The following is a 20,565-nucleotide window of genomic DNA, read 5'->3' as shown; positions in this document are numbered from 1 at the left end:
GACCAAAGGAAATGAAAACCAGTGTTTCTTTGTTTTAACATGTTTATTACAACAGATACAATTCACATCTGACTAGCTTTTTTTTTTTTTCCTCTTTCCCCTCCCACAACCATGTTAACATGTTCATTGGGCTATTTCCTTATATTTGAGCAAGTAATGTACTTTTAGCACACATGCCCAGCAGTACTATAAGTCCATTCTTACAGGGTGCAAATGGAAATACGTTTCAATAATTTATACAAACAAGTGGGTTATGCTCAATCACTGCAATTTTAAGCTACTGTACACAGGAATGAAAAGATTATAGAAAAAGTGCCATAGCAACAGTGCCTTAAGAAAAGAGAAAATTAGAAGCATTAAAAAACTGATAAAATCAGATTTCGGATTTCACGGGGAAATGGAACACAGAAAATGAAAAACATTTCTCTGTAAAACAGAAATGGAGAAGCACTGCTCTTGATTCGGTGCAAGTGTGGAAACAGTTGTTTCATGATATTTTGTACATTACCCAAATTGTTGCAGCCTTAGACACAGATCGCCTGGCGCTTGCATTGAATTTTAGGAAATGCAAGATTTCTGAATGATAAATTAACTAAAACAAAACCAAAAAAAAAAAAAAAAAAGAAAGCTAATTTTGCAGACAGGTTTACATGTAAAAGGCTAGGTATTTAGCCACCTCAGCATTGATTAGTTTTGGATGTCTAAGCTCTGATACACATGGCTTCCCATGGCTTCACTCTACAAAACATATTTACAACGTGAAGAATACATCTACAAGAAATCTACATTTCAAGGGTTTTACAAATCATTCTTGTATCTTTCCCCTGAATTTGACTCCCTCCTGTCCCCTTCCCATGTCATCTTTTTTTCCGCCCAGCTCAACGGTCCAAAGTCTACTCAAATGCAGCTCAAAAGTGTTAAGACCGGGCATCAGTTTAACAGTTCCTGTACTCAAAACCATGTGCAATTGTTCACAACTTTTCACACCATGAAGGAATTCTGATTCTTTAGCTTTTCAAGTTCTTTAATTTGTTGTCTCAAAAATAGTATCCTGCAAGAAAAAATAATTAAATTAGTATAAACATTTCCATTACATACAGATACTAAATTAAGTATCTATGCAAGTATCTCTACAATTTCAGTGAAAGATGCCAAGCTCCTTAGTTCCATTAATAAACTTCAAATACTTTAAATGAACTCCTAATCTGTTAAATCACCTACGTACAACATATGCAGGGGCACAGACCTGTGTATGTGAATTTCTGGTTTAGAAAATCAAGTTGCTGTATTTCATTATGACCGATGCACAATGATATTTAAGCCTACTTGAATTTAGAGTCAAGCAAAAGTGGGACACATTGGAAGAATACATTCAGAAACTGAGCATTCTAAAAAAAAGGTATTATGCCTGTGTCACACAGTCTTCCCCAGCAAAGTGTGCAATAACCCAAAGCACTCAAGTTTTTACCAAACATACTTCTCCTCTGTGTCCAATCCCAACATCCTCAGCAGTTCGGCAAATTTACAGAGGACAAGACCATGAAAACAAACCTATCTTAATGTGCCTATTCTTGGAGATAGAGTACCACCAGAAGCACAAGCAATCGTCTTCCCATCCTTCTATTTATTTCCTCCCCATGTTCTGGAGGATTTTATACTCCAGTAGATCTGGAGAACTGGGCAGGCAGAAGAGCTACACATGCTCCTGCTTCCCTAGAACAATGATCAAGACACACCAGAACCTGTCCCAACCTATATTAGTTTAGTTCAGTAATACACAGAGTCATAAATACATTCAATATGTAATTTATTCAAGAACTTCTACAACTGAGTTTTCTTGTAGGCCTAACACCTCTTTCTAGTATTTGGTTCTGTGGTTGGTGCAATAAAAACTTATTTTATATCTAGTCTCTAGTTACAGTAAACCCCAATCTTAAAATGTTTGAATAAAAGATGAAAAGACATCTAAGGAAAAAAGTTGTCACTTACAGTTTACTTGGAAACAAACTGTGCTGCTAGCTTTCCCTCATAGATTTTTCTTTATTCTACTGATCTGACATAAACAACTATTGCAATCAATGAACATTTGGTTTAGTTACTGTTTCCAAAATTTTTTAATGATAATTTTGCAGCAACTTTTCATTATGCTGAAGTGTAATGCAAGCATGTGAATGAATTAAGGAAATGCTAAGGAAAAGCTAAAACACTACACAAATATTCTGCAAGTCAAAAGTAATTTTAATAGATTCAGAGAAAGCATGCATGTCAGCAGATTTTTGTAAAATGTTTTTCAAATATGTGACCAGTTCAGTAAAAAAAATTAATATTCTATTGAAAGTAGGTGAAAATGCTCTGAACAGACACACTGAAAAACATAATAAAATCAAAACATATGAGTGTATGAAACATATCAGTGAATGAAGAGTGCCATTTCACATATTGTCAGGAAAGGTTAAAGTAGTACACTTGCTTTGCCCAGATACAATGTTCCTTCTTAGAACAAATTTAAATAGTTTTCTTTCCTGAAGAGTATAGAGATTATAACATCATTTAAATTTACTGGTTTTGATAATCTCACTATTTGCAAAAGTTCCTTTCCCCCTCCCATTCCAGCTTGCTGCCTATACCATATATTCCATGTCTTTGGGATGGCAGCAAAAATATATGATGTATGTTATCACAGATTCAAAGTCATAACAAACCTTACCCATCGATGGCTTAAAGACACACAATGTACAAGAAGAAGTGCTATTTAGCTAGCTGAACAATGACATTAGACATGTTATTGCAGATCAAATATGCCTTCAGAGACTGAAATTAAACCTTAGTAGGTTTTATTTCATATGTAGGAAACTAAGCAGTACATTAAATCCTGTAATTTATGTAATTATGTTATGGAACAAAATTTTGGAGAGAGCTGACACTTTAGATCCCTTATCACAAAACATTTGCAAGTATTTTACAGCCTGCTTCTCCTACAAGGATTGTTCTGCCAACCGCCAAAAAGCAACAGCTTCTAAGATACAATTAGCAGCTGTTTAAATAGCGTACAGCTCTATTTAAACAGCTTAAGATAGTAAATGGGAATCACTGTATTCAACAAACCATAGCATGACTTAATAGGCAAGATGAAATCATTCAAAAATGAAAGAAGACTCAGCATCAAAGTACTGGTGAAAATTTTCATCATGTATTGTAAGGTTTAAGCTTTTCAATCTTATTACAGTAGTCTTTAACAATGTGGTTGTGTACTGCTGAAGCAATACACAAGATACCCTCTATTAACTGATTTAAAAAGCAGAAGTGTACTTTGCCATAATCATCGTCTCACTGAAGAACCCCAAGATCTTCTCAGATGCCTTCTACCTAAATAACAAACATGAATTTTTTCTTAGCTTGTGATATCAACAAGAACTCTTCAAACTTGTTCTGGTTTCTATGCAATAAATGGTTGTCATAAAAACCATAGCATTTAAGACCAGCATGAACTGTGTAGATGTGTACCTGTGTGATCTATGTATCATGTATGGACATATATTTTAGATATTCTAAACTACTGTGAGTTGATCAATTTTTCCTAACATGCTAATGTATCTGGAAGGATACTTCCTTTCTATCCATGTAAGTGAAAATACATACGCACATTGCATACCTGGTTCTATTCACTGGAGACTGTCAAGAAGTATCTGTGTGGGAAACAGGTAAAATGTACACAGGGAAGGTAGCTTTCACACCTGGTAAGCATTAGCATACTTGCATTTAAGTCATCAGTAAATAAACCTCGTGCAGAACAATACCAGAATGGGAAGTGTAATACCACCTTGAGAACTACCATTTTGAAAATAAACACAAAGCACACACTTACCTTTGCTCACGCAAAGTTGCTTGAATTTCACATACTCGAACTAAAGATCTTAAATTCTTTAATTCAGTACAAATTTCTGACATATGAACACTTCCCATGTTATGGGCTTCCTCACGTAATCTTGATGCCTGCAATAGTTAAATTTAAAAGGTAGAATTTTGAATCATGCATTAGAAACGGCTGGCTACAGCTAGTGGATTGTTGGATGAAGACATCTTGAAAGAGCAAAGCACTCTAAAAAGGAATATTAAATCACAAATGCATTAAATTCTCTAAAAAAGCTCATTTAGAATCACAGAAACAGACAGCAATGGATGCCAGAAAATCATCTAGTCCAGGCCCATGCTGAGGGAGGGATGGTTTAGATCTCCTTGATCCTAACAGATGTCTACCCAGCCATCTTGAAGATAGGAAACTTGCTGCCCTGTCACATGGTAAGAAATTTGCTCAAGTACTTAACAGTCTCCACCCATGTTTTCCAACGATTAATTTAAATTTCTCTTGTAAATTAAGACATGAATAATCGAATGACATCTTCTTTCCAACTAATTTATACAGAAAATGTTCATAACCCTCTTCAGCTGTTCTCTCTTCTAAACAAACTCCATTATTTCAATATTCCCACTTAGTCAAGTGGGGATTAGCAGAAGTATGAACTTAGAAGGCATGACCTATCCCCAATTTGTGTATTTCTTTAAGGCTGGTCACCAAATTGGATACAAGACTCCAGCTAACTCCTCAACAGCACCAAGGAGAGTATAATTACTCTGTGGTCCTATGTATCATGCTCCAATATAGAAAGAAGCCTTTTGCAAGCGGCACATTGAAAAAACAGTTTAAGATTCAAAGCATTCCTTCCCTGCAGTATTACTGTTTAGCAATGTTATTCTCCGCTATAGTTCTCAGACACTTGATTTTTCCTTCCCAAGAGTAACGGTCTTTAGCACAAGTCTTCATCTACCTCTGGCATTTCTCCAGCATTTTGCATTCTAGTTTCTTCCATTAGATCTTCTTTTCTAGAGATTGTTGACATTCACAAATAATCAATGCAACAAACCAGATAAATAATAAAAAAAGATTTAAGAGAAGCCTGGTCACCAGTAGGACATCATTTCACATGTCTTCTCCACACAACTCCAAAGCCTCGACACTAACAACAAACTACTTTTTAAGTACTTTGTTAAAAGTAACCAGTCGCACACATTAATGTAATTTCACTTAAAAGGCCTTAAAATCCTTTTTGCATAAAAGAACCTTGTTAAAAGGTGCTAATAGCCTTGCTATAAATCGCAATATAGCATGTATCACCTTCCCGTACAACTGATGCCTGCTACTTTATCAGAAAAAAAAAAGTCCATTTCTTAATGGTCTGTACTGACTGTTCACTACGAGGGTTTTCAAGTTTTTGTAAATAGGTAATTTCATCATTTTCTTCTACTGAGATATTGTTCAATATTTGTAGTACTCTATAGTTACTGAGTTTAGACCATCTACAATACCCTTTCTCATATTTCTTAAAGATAGATATTTTTGATTATTTTCCAGTCAGCCACATAACTGGATTATTTTCCAGGTTTCCACATCAACTATTTTCCATGAGTTCTCTGAGATAATTGCTAGTGGTTCAAGAATTGTTTTAACTACTAATTACTGCACAGTACATTTTGTGAAGTCTGACTGTTTTAATACATACCTGCTCTGGCTCACGTAATATATATATATATATTTTTTTTTAAGTTTACTCTGGCATGTGTTTCTATGCTTCAATTTCAATTTAAGCTAAGCATCTGGTTAGAAAGCTAAAGCAACAAAGGTATCACATATTTCAGCCTCTCTGCTTCAACCTAACTTACCTTCTTCACTATGTATTGGACCTATACTTTCCTTCATTTTTCTTTTACATCAATTATCTCTGACTTAAGTCCCTTAGGTGCGACTATTCAAAACTGGCCTGTAAACATTATCATCTGAAGTGAAATCATCCAAAATGGCAACAGGACAATAAAGCATATGAAAGTTGGCACAAAGGTAGAAGTATCCAACTGAGTACACAACAGTCTAGTATTAGCTGCTTTTCTTTGATCTACTACTGATACCAGAGAAATTTCATAACTCATATCTAATACAGAAAATATAGATTTATATAGTTTATATCTCAATTCAGTACACAGTGAAAATAATGCTATCAGTTAGAAGTCTCCAGGCAGTGGGCCAAGGCCATAGAGAGAAGTGGATATGCTGCATCATTTCCTTATGTTTGCAGACATTTCACAGTAATAGCTTTCTGTGGTTTGGCTCAGTGCAGATCGGTATGCCTTAAAATTGAATAAAAAATTAAATCAAGAAAACAAAACCAAAAAAAACAGAACAGAGTCCACAAAGATAATTAGTCTAGATTGCACTTTTAAGAGTCACCCTACAAGCTACTTGCCAAAAGCCACCAATGTAGGCTTCAGCCAGTACACCACCACTCTTCAAAAGAACAAAGTGAGCTGGGCTAAGTAAGATTACTATCTAACACAGACTGACTGTATGACAAGGTTGCCTGTGACAGAAAGGATGCAGACAGGATTTAGTGACCCAAATAGCTCCTTTGAGTAGTATGTTCCAAGCAGCTGACATGCATCCAATTTCTCTATATTATCACAACACAGCATGTTTCACATAGTTAGCTATAAAATAAGGATGGCATTTGTACTGGATTTCCATCTATGAATTTGGGCCATTTTTACAGCCAGAGCCCTCAGTCTGACCCAGCCCGTAACCTACATCATCTTAACAACTGCGTACAACAAAAAGGCAGAGTTCCTTTTTCACTGCAGAGCTGAGCTAACAATCCAGGGATTCAGACTGAGGAGTGGTCTCAAGTAGTTTAATTCAGCCAGCCAATTCATTACATTTGCCAGATTAAAAAAAAAATATATATATATATATATATATGTGTGTGTTAAAAAAAAAAAAGTCTGCCAAAATTTATGTTCTTTGTAAATTTCAACAGAACACAGGCAGTAAGAGAAAGTAATTATGATAATAACTGTTCTTCCATCAGAGAATTTCAAAAGCACTGGTATGTTAAATGAGACTGAAAATACTCAATTGCTAAATGATAATCTCATGTAAAACCTGTAGGCCTGGCTTAAACCCCCATCCCTGATGTTTTCTAACACTATTTAATTCTCACCCTTTCAGGTTAAGGGCAAGCAAAGGTTGTTTTTTTAAGATATTTTTATTTTCCAGAAAAAGCAACCCATGTAACAAAAACAGACTTTAAGCTACACATTTAACACACTCACCGGGAACAATGCACAAGCGTACTCACTTGTTTTTCCGCATGATCTGCAGGCCAGCCTTGAACATGCTTTATAAGATTTTCATTGAAGTGTGCTGCTAGTGTAGGCGTTAATGAACAAGTAGGTCGTACAGATGTATTCTGCGGTGCAGATGTTGAATTTGATGCACTAGTGCTGGAGGTATGATTTGGACCTGGTGATGGGCTTCTTTGACTACTGGAAGAAAGTTTTTAAAAAAAGTGAGGATCTAAAAACATACAGAAACCTGCAGAGAGACACTCAGAATTCACTGCTTCCAGCCACAAACTACATAAACATTTAAATGACAAGTGGATATTTCTGGTCAATTAACCCTAAGCCACCTTTCAGCAAACCTCCTAGTCATACTGGAACTGTTCGAGTGCTACAGCATGACAGTGTTTTAATTCTAATAGCTGTGTAAGAGATGTGAGCTGTGGCTACATTTTAATGTTGGATAGAGAATATATACATGCATATTCTCCCTCAATATATGTTTGCAAATAGCTGCAAATTGTCTCAGATTTTCAATGCTCATGTGTCCAATGGAGTCAAATAGGTTTATTTGACAAAATAATTGGAAGTGTCACAACAATCATTAAGGAAAAAAGTCATCTCTCTCTCTTTAGATGAGCTTTGAAAAGTTTACCAGTGTCAAAACAAATTCCTAGGTGACTCTGTTGATACTGTACATCCTCACTTTCAGGACAAAAGAAGCATTAAAAGAAGCAGTACAACATCTGTAGTTACCAACCTGACTGGTTTACTGGAACATACTCATGCTGCCATTTTTCTGGTTGTAAATCAATCTGTTGCTGGAGAGTTTGTTCACAGAAGCACAAAAGTTTGTGGCAACAGAAGACATGTTAAGTTGATCACTCTGTATTTTAAACCAAACCAGAAACTCTGTACCCTGGACAAAGCCTTTGACTGTCCTCTTTCAGGCCTCCCTATCTAAGCAAAGCCAACATTTATATTTTCTGAACAATACTCGTATACACAGCTTTTCCAATTTTACTATGCAACTACAATTCCCGGTAAAAATTCTTCTTCTTGTTACTAAAAAACTCTCATACTGATTTTGGCAAAACAATCTTTTGACATCCACAGAACACAAGATTATGTTATCTACAAAAGTATTCTGGCAATTGCTTTGACAACATTAGTTCTCTCACTGCATACCTCTAATAATAACCCTCTCACTCCACTCGCTCCAAAATAAATGTCTTTGCAAGACATTTTTCCTCTCTATCTCCTGATGCTTCTGATGCGTGGGAGTGGCATACAAAGTTCCTTAAGAACCTTGTCTCTTTATAAAAGCCTTTTCCTGCTACAGTGACTAAAAAAGTAGATACTGGTTAGCTAAATCTTTGTTAGGCTGATAAGACTGACTAATCTAACAAGGATTCTTGTACCCCAAATTTGCAAGTCCTCATCCTTCACCTTATACTTGGACTGTAAGTTCTCTGGAGAAAGAAGTCATCTCTTTCATTTGTATCACCTCACTTAACAGAGCAGTGGCACACAACTTGAACACCTAACATTATGCCCAACAAAGCTGCAAAAATTTTCCAAAAATAGATTAAAATCACTGATACCTAAATTTACTCTCTGTGTGTCCTGAAGCCCAGGTATCAGGGCCAAGATGAACACCACATTTTCATACCAACCACACCCCATACAACTGCCAGAACTGCAGCTACATAGTTCTGCCCTACTGTTACTCTTCCACTTAACATCATCCCTTGCAAAAACAAGGCTTCTCCTACTTCCCTTTCCAATATTCTTTCAATCACTCCCATCCCCTCCACTCACACATAGGGCAGCTCTGTTTCTGTGTTTTGCCAAGAAAAGGCAGGAACAACGCTGGTTACAACTTGTGGACATGGACAAGGACAGGTCAGGAAGAGAACAGCCTGCCTCTGGCCTCTCCACCCTTGTGAGGGAAGACAAAGAAAGCAGCAATCCTCAGCAGAACAAGAGAACAGCATCACTAGTACAATAAAGTACCTCACAATCACGATTTTTTTTAGGCACTACATATACTGAGAAATAGTGGTACTAATTATTAAGTACAGAGCCATACTAATAAGATGCATATGTTCACAATCATTCTCCCACCTATGCTGACAGCAGCTTTCAACATAGGCCATAATTTCAGTCTAATTCTTAAATCTTACTTACTACTTGCCTGCCACTAATATAATAATAATAAAAAAAAAAAAAAGAGAGAGAGAAACTACCTCAATTCTTCACCTAATCTACTCCCTTACAGGCAAACACAACATCTCTGCACAATCTTTACAGTCCAGTACCCAGCCATTTATCCTGATCACAGATGCAGAGAAGCATAGCAGTTTTCCAAACAAACAGCCAACAAATTAGGTACAGCACATTGCTCCATAGCATCAAAATATTCTGCTCCACTACACAACTTACTTCATTTAACCTCTTTCCTTTCACTACCCCCAAATTGGTTTAAAAGCTTAGGATATTAAAAAAAACTTACAAAAGAAGATTTTGGTGGGCAGCTTTCTTAAAATTTTATGCATAAAATTTTCCCTTGATTTTGGGCAACAGAAGTTGCACAAGGGAATAAACAACATAACTGAAAAATAAGAAAGCATTGTTTTTCTCTACTTAATGTCTCCTTTATTAATCGGCTTAGCCACTTAATGACACTTAGAAGTTCAAACACTTAACTGTAGAAATGTTGAGCTGATTAGGTAAAAAAAATGGCATTTACGTTTTGAAATTGGAGTTGAAAGTAGAGAAGAATGTGACAGGTAACAAGTGCTGTATATCAGATGCAAAAGAAAGGTTAAGGAACATGTGGGCCAACCCCTCTATAAGGCAGAGGATCCTAGTGACAAAGGACATGAAAAAGGCCAAGATGCTCAGCAGCCTTTTTTTGCCTTTGTTTTTATGGGTATGGTCTGCCCTCAGACCTCCCACATCCTGGAGCATGTTAGCAGAGGCAATGCGAGTAAAGCATTACCTACAGCAGAGGAAGAAAGAGGGAGCACTCAAGCCAACTGGATATAAACAAGTCCATGCAACCAGATGGTATGCACCCAAGGGTAATGAGGGACCTGGCCAATGTCATTTTGAGCCACTGTCTAGCGCCTTTAAAAGATCACGGTGACTGAGGAAGACTCCTTATGATGGGAAAAAGGCAAATGTTACACCCATCTTCAGGAAGGGCAATAAAGACGATCTGGGAACTACAGGCCAGATGACCTAACCTCAGTCCCTGGGGAAATTACAGAGCAAATCATCCTGGAAGCTCTTTCCAGGCACATGAAACACAAAAAGGCAATTTAAAAAAAACAGCACAGACTTACCAAGGACAAGTTATGCCTGGCCAACCTAACTGTCTTCTATGATGAGATGGCCAGCTCAGTGGACACGGGAAAAGTAGCGATGTTCTTTACCTTGACTTCAGCAAGACTTTTGACATGGTGTCCCACTGTATTGGGGTTTTTTGTTTGTTTGTTTTTAACTCGACAGTCTGCTCATCCTGTCCATATTTCACCATTATGGTGGATGGAAAACCGGCTGGACTGACAAGCTCAAAGAGTTGCAGTCAGCAGTACAAAGTCCAACCAACAGCCAGCAACTAGTGGCATCCTACACTGATCAATACTCAGGCCGATACTATTTAAAGTCTGTCTAATGATCAAGATGGCACAGAGTATGCTTTCAGCAAGTTTGCAGATAACACCTAATTAGGGAAAACAGTCAGTACGATGTAGGGTAAGTTGTTATTCAGAGAGACCTCAACAAGCTGAAGGAATGGGCTAATAGGAGCCAAGTTCAACAAGGGCAAATTTGAAGTCCTGCCGCTGGGATGGAATAACCCCCTGAAATGATCCTGGAATAATCCCATGAAACAGTACAGGCTGGGTGCTGGATATAAATGCAGATAAAAAGCAGCTTTGCAGAAAAGGATCCAAGGATCTTGGTGGACAAGTTAATGCAAGTCAGCAGTATATCCATCCCTATGGCAAAGGCCACATACTGAGCTATATTAACAAGAGTGAGGCCAGCAGGCTGAGGAAAGCAATTCTCCCCTTCTTTTCAGCACTTGCAAGATTGCATCTGGAGCACTGTGTACTTGGGAGCCCAAAATTGGACAAGAAAGACACTGCCATACTGGGGGAGTCCAGTAGAGGACCACAAAGATGATTAGGGGGCTGAAATATATGGCATATTGGGAGAAGCTGAAAGAACCAAGTTTGTTCAGTCTGGAAAAGAACAGCCTGGAGGAGGGGGGCTGGAGGATTTTCTTGCCATCTTCAACTACCTAACAGGAGACTGTAGAGAAGATGTAGCCAGATTCTTCTCAGATGTGCACAGTGATAGGACAAGAGGCAGGGACACAAGTTGCAACAAGGGAAATTCTAATTAGACATAAGGAAAATTTTTTTCACCATAAGGGTAGTTGGACATTGAAAGAAGATGCCCAGGGAGGCTATGAAAACCCTTTCCTTAAAGCTATTCAAAAATCAACTGGGCAATGACATCAGCAACCTGATCTTGCTGGTTCTACTTTGAATCGGGGCTTGGACCGGATGCCATCTGGACATCCCTTCCAATCTAAATTATTCTGTTTACTCATACAGCATCATCACACTGACGATATAGAGAAAGGATACATTTATTAACTAGGTAGGATTGAGACATTATCTTCAGTGCTTATGCCTTTGCTGGAAGGGGACCAAAGCTTGCCTATTACTTCCCTCCCCTCATTTATCAATCTGACTTCTCTGACTCCAACTTAATCGGTAGAAATCTCTTCAACACATCACAAAGGTTGCAGGGAAATAACTAAAATCTGTGGGTTTTTCAAAAATAAAGTTGTACCTTAATTATGAATAGAACATACTGTCAAAAAATTCCCTAGCACTACTATTTAGCAGCAGGGGGAGCTGCTAATACAGCAATGACAGAGGAAGTTCCAAATTGCTGTTATATTTTTAAATGCTTTAATAAAGCCAAATGCCTTTCTTAACTGCTAAATAAGTTAAAGATAGTCTACACCACAGGTAACAAAATGGTTTTACAAAGGCAAAAATGTCTACACAAGAACATGAAAAAAAGGATGGTTCTGAAACACACTACTACAAACTACAAAATCATACATTCCACCCCACAAAAGGGCCAACTCTCTTCCCCCTAGCAGGTCTGCATTTTCTAGATAAAGGAAAAATATTCCTCATTCTTTAAGGAAATAAAAAGAAACTTAGTTTCATTATTAAAGTATCCGTAATTCAGGGCACATCTTACAGAAAGCTCATTACACCACAGAGATGTTCAAAACTTTTAAAGTTATCAATAGTTATTCACACATTGCTTGGAGTTAAAATTATTTTTATCTGGTCTGGGAGCACTGTCTATTTGCTTAAAACCTTTGATAATAAGAGAAGCAAAGCAAATGCAATTGTGACCAACTTCTGCACAATTAATCCATATCCAAACTGGCACCACATAGAAGAAAAAAAGAAACCTTAATTCATAGAACTTCTTTTTGGACTACCTGTCCACAATTCATGTTGTTGTTCATTCCTATATTAAGTTAAAGGTAGCTAGTCCCAGGAGCAGTCCCCAGTCCCATTTATTTCTTTGTAGTAGGAAGTAGTAAATCTGGTCTGTATTAATTCAAAAATACTGCCTGGACATAGCAAGTCTTTTGAGGATGAGTAAATCTAAGTCTGAACTGGTCCATTTTTTTCCAACTCCCCTTCACTGAAGGGAAGAAAATATCAGACCTTCGTGTTTTCCAAAATCACCTGTTCCTTAATCTTGTATTTTTGCAAATGAGATGCTTCCTAAAGAACTAGAAACTAGCGATGCATGATACATCACTCTCACAAACACATAACAATTTGAGAGATACATAATACCAAACACCACCAAATCTTTTAGGTAAGGATACTGTCACAATATCTGACACCAGGATTCACAATCTCCTCTACTTGCATACTGTCTCACCTGCCTCCTCCTCAAATATGAGAGAGTGCTACCTGCACAGCCCCTCTGCTTCACCTGTGCAGTTGCTAGGACAAACTGAGCTTACCTCTCCAGCAAAATGCTGACACCAAGTGGAGCAATGGTTTGTAGAGGGCTAGTAGAGCCCTGAAGAGAACTGGGTGCGGGTAAGGGTTATGCCAGGGTAGCAGATCCTATAACCCAAAAAGGTGAGGGTATGCAAAAGCAGGTGAAATGCCCACCAGTATCACTTCAAACAGACTCCAAGCCACAGTGAATGGTCCCAAGGATATGTCACTATCTTCCTTAACAAGATTTCCTAAGGGAGGGTGTCAAGAGGATGGGACCAGACTCTTTTCAGTGGTGCCCAGTGACAGGACGCGAGGCAACRGGCACAAACTGAAACACAGACGCTTCCATCTGAACATGAGGAAAAACTTCTTCACTGTGAGGGTGACAGAGCACTGGAACAGGTTGCCCAGAGAGGTTGTGGAGTCTCCACCCTTGGAGATATTCAAAACCCACCTGGATGCAATCCTGTGCAACATGCTCTAGGTGACCCTGCTTGAGCAGGGGGGTTGGACTAGATGATCTCCAGAGGTCCCTTCCAACCTCAACCATTCTGTGATTCTGTGAAAGGTGGACCAGCAAAGGACAAAAGGGAACATTTCTCATTCACAGGCCCCACAACCTTACTGCTCCTTATTAAAAAGGTTTAGCTGGTTGCTAAGAATCAACTTTTGATACTACTATTCAGAAAGATTTAAACACCACCATCCATAATTACTAGAGACTAAAGCTGACCGACTAACAATATAGAGGGGACCCTAAGCATAAAGTAGACTGAACTCTAGGTTAGACATCTGGCAAAGATCAGTACCAAGCATAAGACAGCCAATACTAAACACTCAAAAACTTCTCGCTTGCTTCTGTTTGCACCCTCACAAACTGACCAATATCAAAGTTTTGAGTCTCCAATGAGGCCATTCACTGGGATTGGGCTGCCAATTAAAAATGAAATAAAATTTTAATTTAAATTTTTAATTAAAAAAATGCTACAATAAGCTAGTACATCAATGAGACAGAAATTAAAGAGGTCCCCTTTATTAGTCCCAAAAGGGCAGATAAATGACATGGCTATTTTATGATCTGGAAAGCTCCACCATTAAGCTCTAGGATGCTGACAAGGAAAGGGATTTTTCTTTTTTATATCATATCCCGTGATATAAAACCATTGTAAAACCATTGTAAAAAGTAGCTATTAGAAAGCACAACTCCTTGCAGACTTTTGGGAACCCATAGTGACAGTGCACTTTTTCAAGAAAATCTACAAGTAAGGGCACCTTCTCCTGACAAGAACACACCATGACTCCACCACAGAAGGACCATAAGACATATCTAAGATGATACTGTCACCCTACACAAGGAAAAGCCCGTTTCCCCAAAAGAAATGTCAGACAAGATACAGATTCTAAACACGCCTTGTAAATCAAAGACTACATGTTCACATCATGCCACACCTGAACAGGCTGTAATGTGGACAAAAACATCTGGCCAAGAAAAAGCATTTGTGAAGCTTAATTAATTTTTTAATATTTTCCATTAATGCAGCAAAATTACATGACAGACAGAAGCTCTTACTTACTAGTTTAAAAATCAAATCTACACTACAGCAAGAAACCACAAATATCTAACTCTAAGCCAGTCACATACAGTTAAAGCATTTAATCCTATAACCACACAGAAACAAACAAAAACTCCAAACTCAGAAATCAGCTTTTTCAGAAGAATGAGAATCACTTCTTTCATCAACGCCAGAATGACAGGGCAGAAATATGAATTCTATTTTGCTTCTGTGAATAGACCACTAGTAGTGCATACAAATCCTAAAATGGAGAATCTACCATATTAGCTCTGTACTAAAGTTATTTAGCTGCATCCTTTCAGAAGCAGCAGAGCTAAATCATAGCTTTGATAAATATGCCACAGAAAACTTCACAAATTGCAACATATACAATATATGGTGGATCCGGAGTGAAAACAGAAGACAGTACAGACAAGTATTTCAATATACCTTGAGCGCTGAAGACTTCGAGGAGAGGCAGGTTCATGACCCGCCTGCTTGTCAGCTATTACTGGCTGCTGAGGTGCTGACTGTAAAGCTGGTCCTTGTTTAACACCTGGAGTAGTAACCTGAAAAGTTCAAAACTTCATTAGATTTCCTCCACAGGAATACCAAGTACAAGAACCACAGGAAAATATGGAAATTACAAAGCAAAAAAAACACTGAGTTTTTTGGTCCAAAGTCTTATTTAAATCAAAAAGAATTTTAATAGTCTTCACATGAGAAGCAGGATTAATTTGTTTTATCTCTAGCTCCACAGTTATAACAACTTTATATTAGGGTTTTTTTTTTAATTTAGATCCATCCAACATTTCAAAATTTTGCAAGTTTATCAGGTAAAATAGTCCAATCCAATTTCAATTTTGCCCATTTCCTCCATCTCAGCATCAAATCCATTTTCAACTTCAGAAGAGTTGTTCATTATCTAGGACAAATTTTTCACTGACATTTTCTACTTGAAAATACATCATTACAGTGTCAAGAGTAGAGCTGCAAATCTTATGTCATCTTTGTTTTTAAGAACAAAATTAATTAGGTCATAATTATAACATCTCTATCAGAAACAAAAAAAGAAAATTTGAAAACATATTTACCAGTCTGCTAACCCCCCTTTAAATTGTTGTCCATTTAAAACTAAGGAATATTAAAAAAAATAATAATAATAATTACCAATAGCTCAAGTTGTTTCACATACCTGCACGCTCGCGCTGAAGAAATCAAAACACGAGCACCAAGCTACTGTTTTGCCCCCCACCTCCCCTCTTTTTTTAAAACCCTGTGAATTCCTGAACTACAACAGGATGGAAAAACAACTACAACAGGATGGAAATATCCTAACATTTGCTGAAATTACTTAAGTTACACTACCTAGAGTTCAAATTTTTTTTCCATACTTTGTATACCCCTGTCCCTTTTAAAGAAAGGGCAAAAGAGGAAGCAGCTCTAAATGTTATTTCCCACAGAAAAAAAAAAACCCGCTAAGCTAAAAATGTTAAGGAAGAGGGAAGAAAAGCAGGTTCTAGGGATCCARTCAGACAAAAGTCAGTGAGGCAGGCTGTCTGGCATTTGCTCACATCATGCTGGTGTAGATTACTAACTAGCAGTTATCAGAACTTCCAGAAATTACTGTTTCAGGAACAGACTCCTGTGAAACAAGCCACAGGTACCAAATCAGTCTCTGCTAAAGCAAACTCAAGATACATGAGTTACTTTATTTAAATATATAGGAAATCTTAATGTAATCTCAAACACACTTACTGTGTTTAAAAGGAAAATAGCCCACCTTTTAAAACTATATCCAAAAGCAAAAAAAAAAAAAAAAATCTGAATAGCACATGAAAAGGTCTTGCTTCTGGAAAGATGAAACAGTATCACTATAAAAGACATTCAATGTGTTGGATTCAGCAGAATTACACTGTTCAGGGAGACAAAATACTAGCAATCTATAAATCTGTTTATGTTAAAAAACAAACAAAAAAAAGCTCTAAGTATCTAAGTATCTATGCAAGACGAAGACCTTTGGTGTCAATGTCTGGACTTCACTCACTCTATGAGTGGAGGTAACAACTATTCAGTTTGTTCTAATAGAAGCAACAATTTCAAAAGGAAGGACCATCAGAAATAACACCATCACCTCACAGGTCTAAACTGGAAAACTAATAGCTCCTTGTTTGGTTTAAAGAGCTGTGATTTGAGAGTTCAAATAAGCACTATTACAGGAGCTACACAACTCTTAACTATTCCATATTTCCCAAGTGTTTCAAAGACAGCAAGTAATCAAAGGTAACTGGAATAGAAGAGAACAAAGGCTATGTCGAAACATTCCCAGTAAGAGACATTCTCACAGAGCTTGACAGGTCTTTGCGACATATGCTACATCGCTCTTTAAAAAAAACAAACAAACAAACAAAAACAAAACAAAAAAAACAACACCTCAGAACAGTTTCTGTCCGTACAACACAGGCACAGATAAACAGCAAAACATGGTGCATAGGATCCTTGAGTCTGTGACAACCTTAGCTGCCTTGCGCGTGTAGTATACCTCCAGACAGACAGACCAGCTTGATTTTAAAAGCAATACAGGCATGTTCATGCAGACCCAAGCAACAAGCCCTTCTGTGAAATGCCACTGCACGGTTTCTGGAGCCAGCCTGTGTACATGTGCATCAGGTCCTGGGCTCTGCTTGCACGGTGCCAGCTCAGCTTTGTCTGCACCTGTACAGAAGCACCCCAGCCAACTAGCCTGTGTTCTAAAATGAACTGTGTCCTGGCCCAGCACTGCTTCATTATGCATAATTTACCCCAAACTGGCAAAAGTAGATAAAGTAACCTGAGTGACAGGCATATCTAAACGAGTACTAAAACAGACATGCTCATGCTGGAGCTATAACCACTTAAGAAGATGATATCAAGACGAAAACTTAAGAACTGAATTATATCAAAAAAGTTCTTTCTTCACTGAATTGAAAAAGTATCTGTTATTGAACCTTTGTTACTCCTGGAACTAAAAGACAAACAATCGATGTTAAAAAAATAAAAATTAAAAAATTAACAGCTCTGTTGTTAGCACCAGATTTGAGGAACACAAACTAAAAAAGCTCCCGCTGGCAAGTGTTGCTACTATTTCTGTTTAGCTGATCTGAGAAGCTGATCAAAGTCAGCTAGAAAACAGAAAGCTACTCTTACAGTGGGACATCATAACCATAAGAGCTATGATGTCCCACAAAGGGAGGAGGGGTAAAAACTTGCCAATGTATTTAACGCAAGACAGTCCCCCAAGATTAAATGATGGCGTTCTGAAGTAGAGACCTTATAGCTTATAACGAGTATCTCAAATTTATTACATTTAACACTTTGATTGCAACCACAGCACATGTGCTTCAAAAATAAATCAGGCACGCAATCTCACCTCATTAAGATGCTGTCTTTTAAGGAAAGGTGGATTAAAATACAGTAATTTCAAAATGTGTGTCACAGTATGCCCACAAAAACAGAAATATCATCAGTTTTAAAAGAACTATTAAAAACAGGCAAATAAATGCACAATACCCTACTCTGAAAATACCAGATAAGAAATTCTGCATACCAAGTCACTAAGTACAGGCAATCACAGCCATGTACATAAATGTTCTGTTCTCACCCCAAAGTCTACAGTAACACTTCTTACACTAAAGAAGCGACTGCCCAATTGCGGAGAAGCTATTTCTCCCTTGCAAAGGAAGAATATTTTTCATTTCTTTGCCAAGAAGCTGGCAAAAAAACACAAATACTGAGCAAAATATTGATAGACTGGGTTAAAACTCTTAAAACTCTCACTCTTAAAAGAAAGATCTGTACAATGAAAAGGACAACTCCCCATTTCATGAAATCAGCAAACCTCTAGGAAGGCTCCAACTCCTTCTTAACTTCCTTCCATTATTCACAGCCAAAACAATCCTGTATAAACTGCTGGATTTTTGGTTTTGTTTTTTTAAATCTTTCTTAAAAGAAACGTAAGTCTTATGCCCTGGAGCACTACCTTTCATTACAAAACTATCTCGAACATAAAAGGTTACTTGGCAGAGGGCAGAAATAGCCCTAGCTTCAGTTTCCTTTAGTAACAAATTCCTCCTTCATAATAGGTCCTTTAACTCAGTATCTCTCCTCATCCTTGGTCTATAACATGAATTACAAGGAAAAAAACAGAAACAAAAAAAGCTTAGGAAAAGGGAGAGGAGTCCATCTTGAGTGCCTCTGACTGTATCTACTTTCCCAACCATGCACAGCAAAACAGAGGCTCTGATCTGCTAAACTGAGAAACAGCACAGGAAGAAATTCTACCCCCCCCCCCCAAAAAAAAAGTATTTATTCATCAATATAGCCTCCTGTAGGATATGGGAATCTGAGCTCAGATTGTGCAAAAGACATTTTTTCCCTCTGAACAGTAATGCACTAGAAGGGTCATAAAAATCAGGACGACAAGAGGCAGCTTTGTGTTTTCTTCAGCAGGTCCACCCACTCCTAGAAAGGCCCTTAACAGCTTACTAATTAGCTTCAATTAATGTTTCTTCGTCACTGATCCAATTAAGAAACTCTAATGAAGGGAGGGAGAGGGGGAGATCATGACATTATTGACCTTGTAAACACCACGAGCACTTCCAAACCAATTCTGAAACTGAGGAAAAGCATGCTTCCCCATGAATCTCTCTCCCATTCTAATAATCTTTTATTGGCTAAAGCCCAGAAAACTACATCAGCCATTGCCCTTCAAGCAACTTTTTGTTACCATTTAAATATGCTAAAATATTGATCTCTCAGTAATGTCTCCAGGCATTACCGTGGCACGAGGTACCTTCTGAAGCAAGCACAAGCTTTTCTTTTCCTCAAGGAAAGAAAAGTAAGGGTACTTGAATTCCATGCCTGAGTTCTACTGCAAAAATTTGCAGTTGCTTCTGGTTGTTTTCTTTATTTCAACCTTCTCCAACAAACCCATACAAAGTTGCAAAAATCACCTTTTCAAAACTTGTGCTCTAAAACCAGCATCAAGGTGAAAGAAGACTGGTAGGAACAACAGAAGCGAGAAAAATTCTGAATGGTTTTTGAAGTAGTACTATATTTTAATAAGCAAAAATAAAAATACAAGAACATATTTTCATTTTTAAAATGAATTAACTTACTATTCAACCTACAAAGAATACAGAACATCAGTTATATCATGACAAGCATCAAAGATCCTAAGAAAGATGATGTGCATTTCATCATCATATATGTAAATGCTAGTAAAAGGATATGTAGCAGTAATAGTTAATATTATCATAATGGTTTATGACTACAATATGCCATAAACCAAAAGCAGCTTACCTTCTGCTGGGATGATACCGGTGGTGTAGTCATCAAAGGTTTAAGAGGAACGGTGTTAGTCTGAGGCGTGCTTATTCTTGGAGATACATATGATCTTGGCGATGAGGCATCAGATGTTAAAGACATTGGAGACTGATTAGATGGCTGAGCTGTAAAGACAGAAAGATATTGCTTTTATAAAACCATCTGATGTGAATTAGATTTTCTTTCTGGTATCTGTAGTATGCTGTATTAAATAATATACGAACAGATTCAATTTGAATAGGGGAAAAAAGCAACTGGCATGATCAAATGCTCAACAACAATCCTAACTAAAGAGTTGTACTTTCCCCAAACATCCAAATTTCTAAAAATTTGGGAGTGTTCCAAAGTATGGGTGAGGAGGAAAACTTCTGGTGTCTGTGTGTGGGGAGGAGTGGGGTGCGAGGATTTTGTGC

At 37.5% G+C, this 20,565-nt stretch overlaps 1 protein-coding gene across 7 annotated transcripts in view; it reads right to left on the bottom strand.

The window, feature by feature from the left end:
- Positions 1 to 880: 880 nt before the first annotated feature.
- WAC (WW domain containing adaptor with coiled-coil) overlaps positions 881 to 20,565 on the bottom strand; it is a 67,735-nt gene continuing 48,050 nt past the window's right edge. For 4 of the 7 annotated variants that reach the window (XM_026083512.1, XM_026083510.1, XM_026083517.1 and 1 more), the window contains 5 exons: positions 20,129 to 20,277; positions 15,239 to 15,357; positions 7,185 to 7,371; positions 3,866 to 3,993; positions 881 to 1,051 (listed from right to left, as the gene is read on the bottom strand). In XM_026083512.1, coding sequence (XP_025939297.1) covers positions 982 to 1,051; positions 3,866 to 3,993; positions 7,185 to 7,371; positions 15,239 to 15,357; positions 20,129 to 20,277 — 653 coding nt within the window. In that variant the 3' untranslated portion in view covers positions 881 to 981. Of the gene's footprint in view, positions 1,052 to 1,790; positions 3,367 to 3,652; positions 3,687 to 3,865; positions 3,994 to 7,184; positions 7,372 to 15,238; positions 15,358 to 20,128; positions 20,278 to 20,565 lie in introns of those variants that run through there. The other 3 variants (XM_026083514.1, XM_026083515.1, XM_026083511.1) reach the window with 3 other exon arrangements.

This window comes from Apteryx rowi, unplaced genomic scaffold (genome assembly GCF_003343035.1).
Source record: "Apteryx rowi isolate R43461 unplaced genomic scaffold, aptRow1 scaffold_606, whole genome shotgun sequence".
In the NCBI taxonomy this organism is placed as follows: Eukaryota; Metazoa; Chordata; class Aves; order Apterygiformes; family Apterygidae; genus Apteryx; species Apteryx rowi.
The sequence above is the reverse complement of the archived record's forward strand: the minus strand, read 5'-3'. Positions and strand labels throughout refer to the sequence as shown.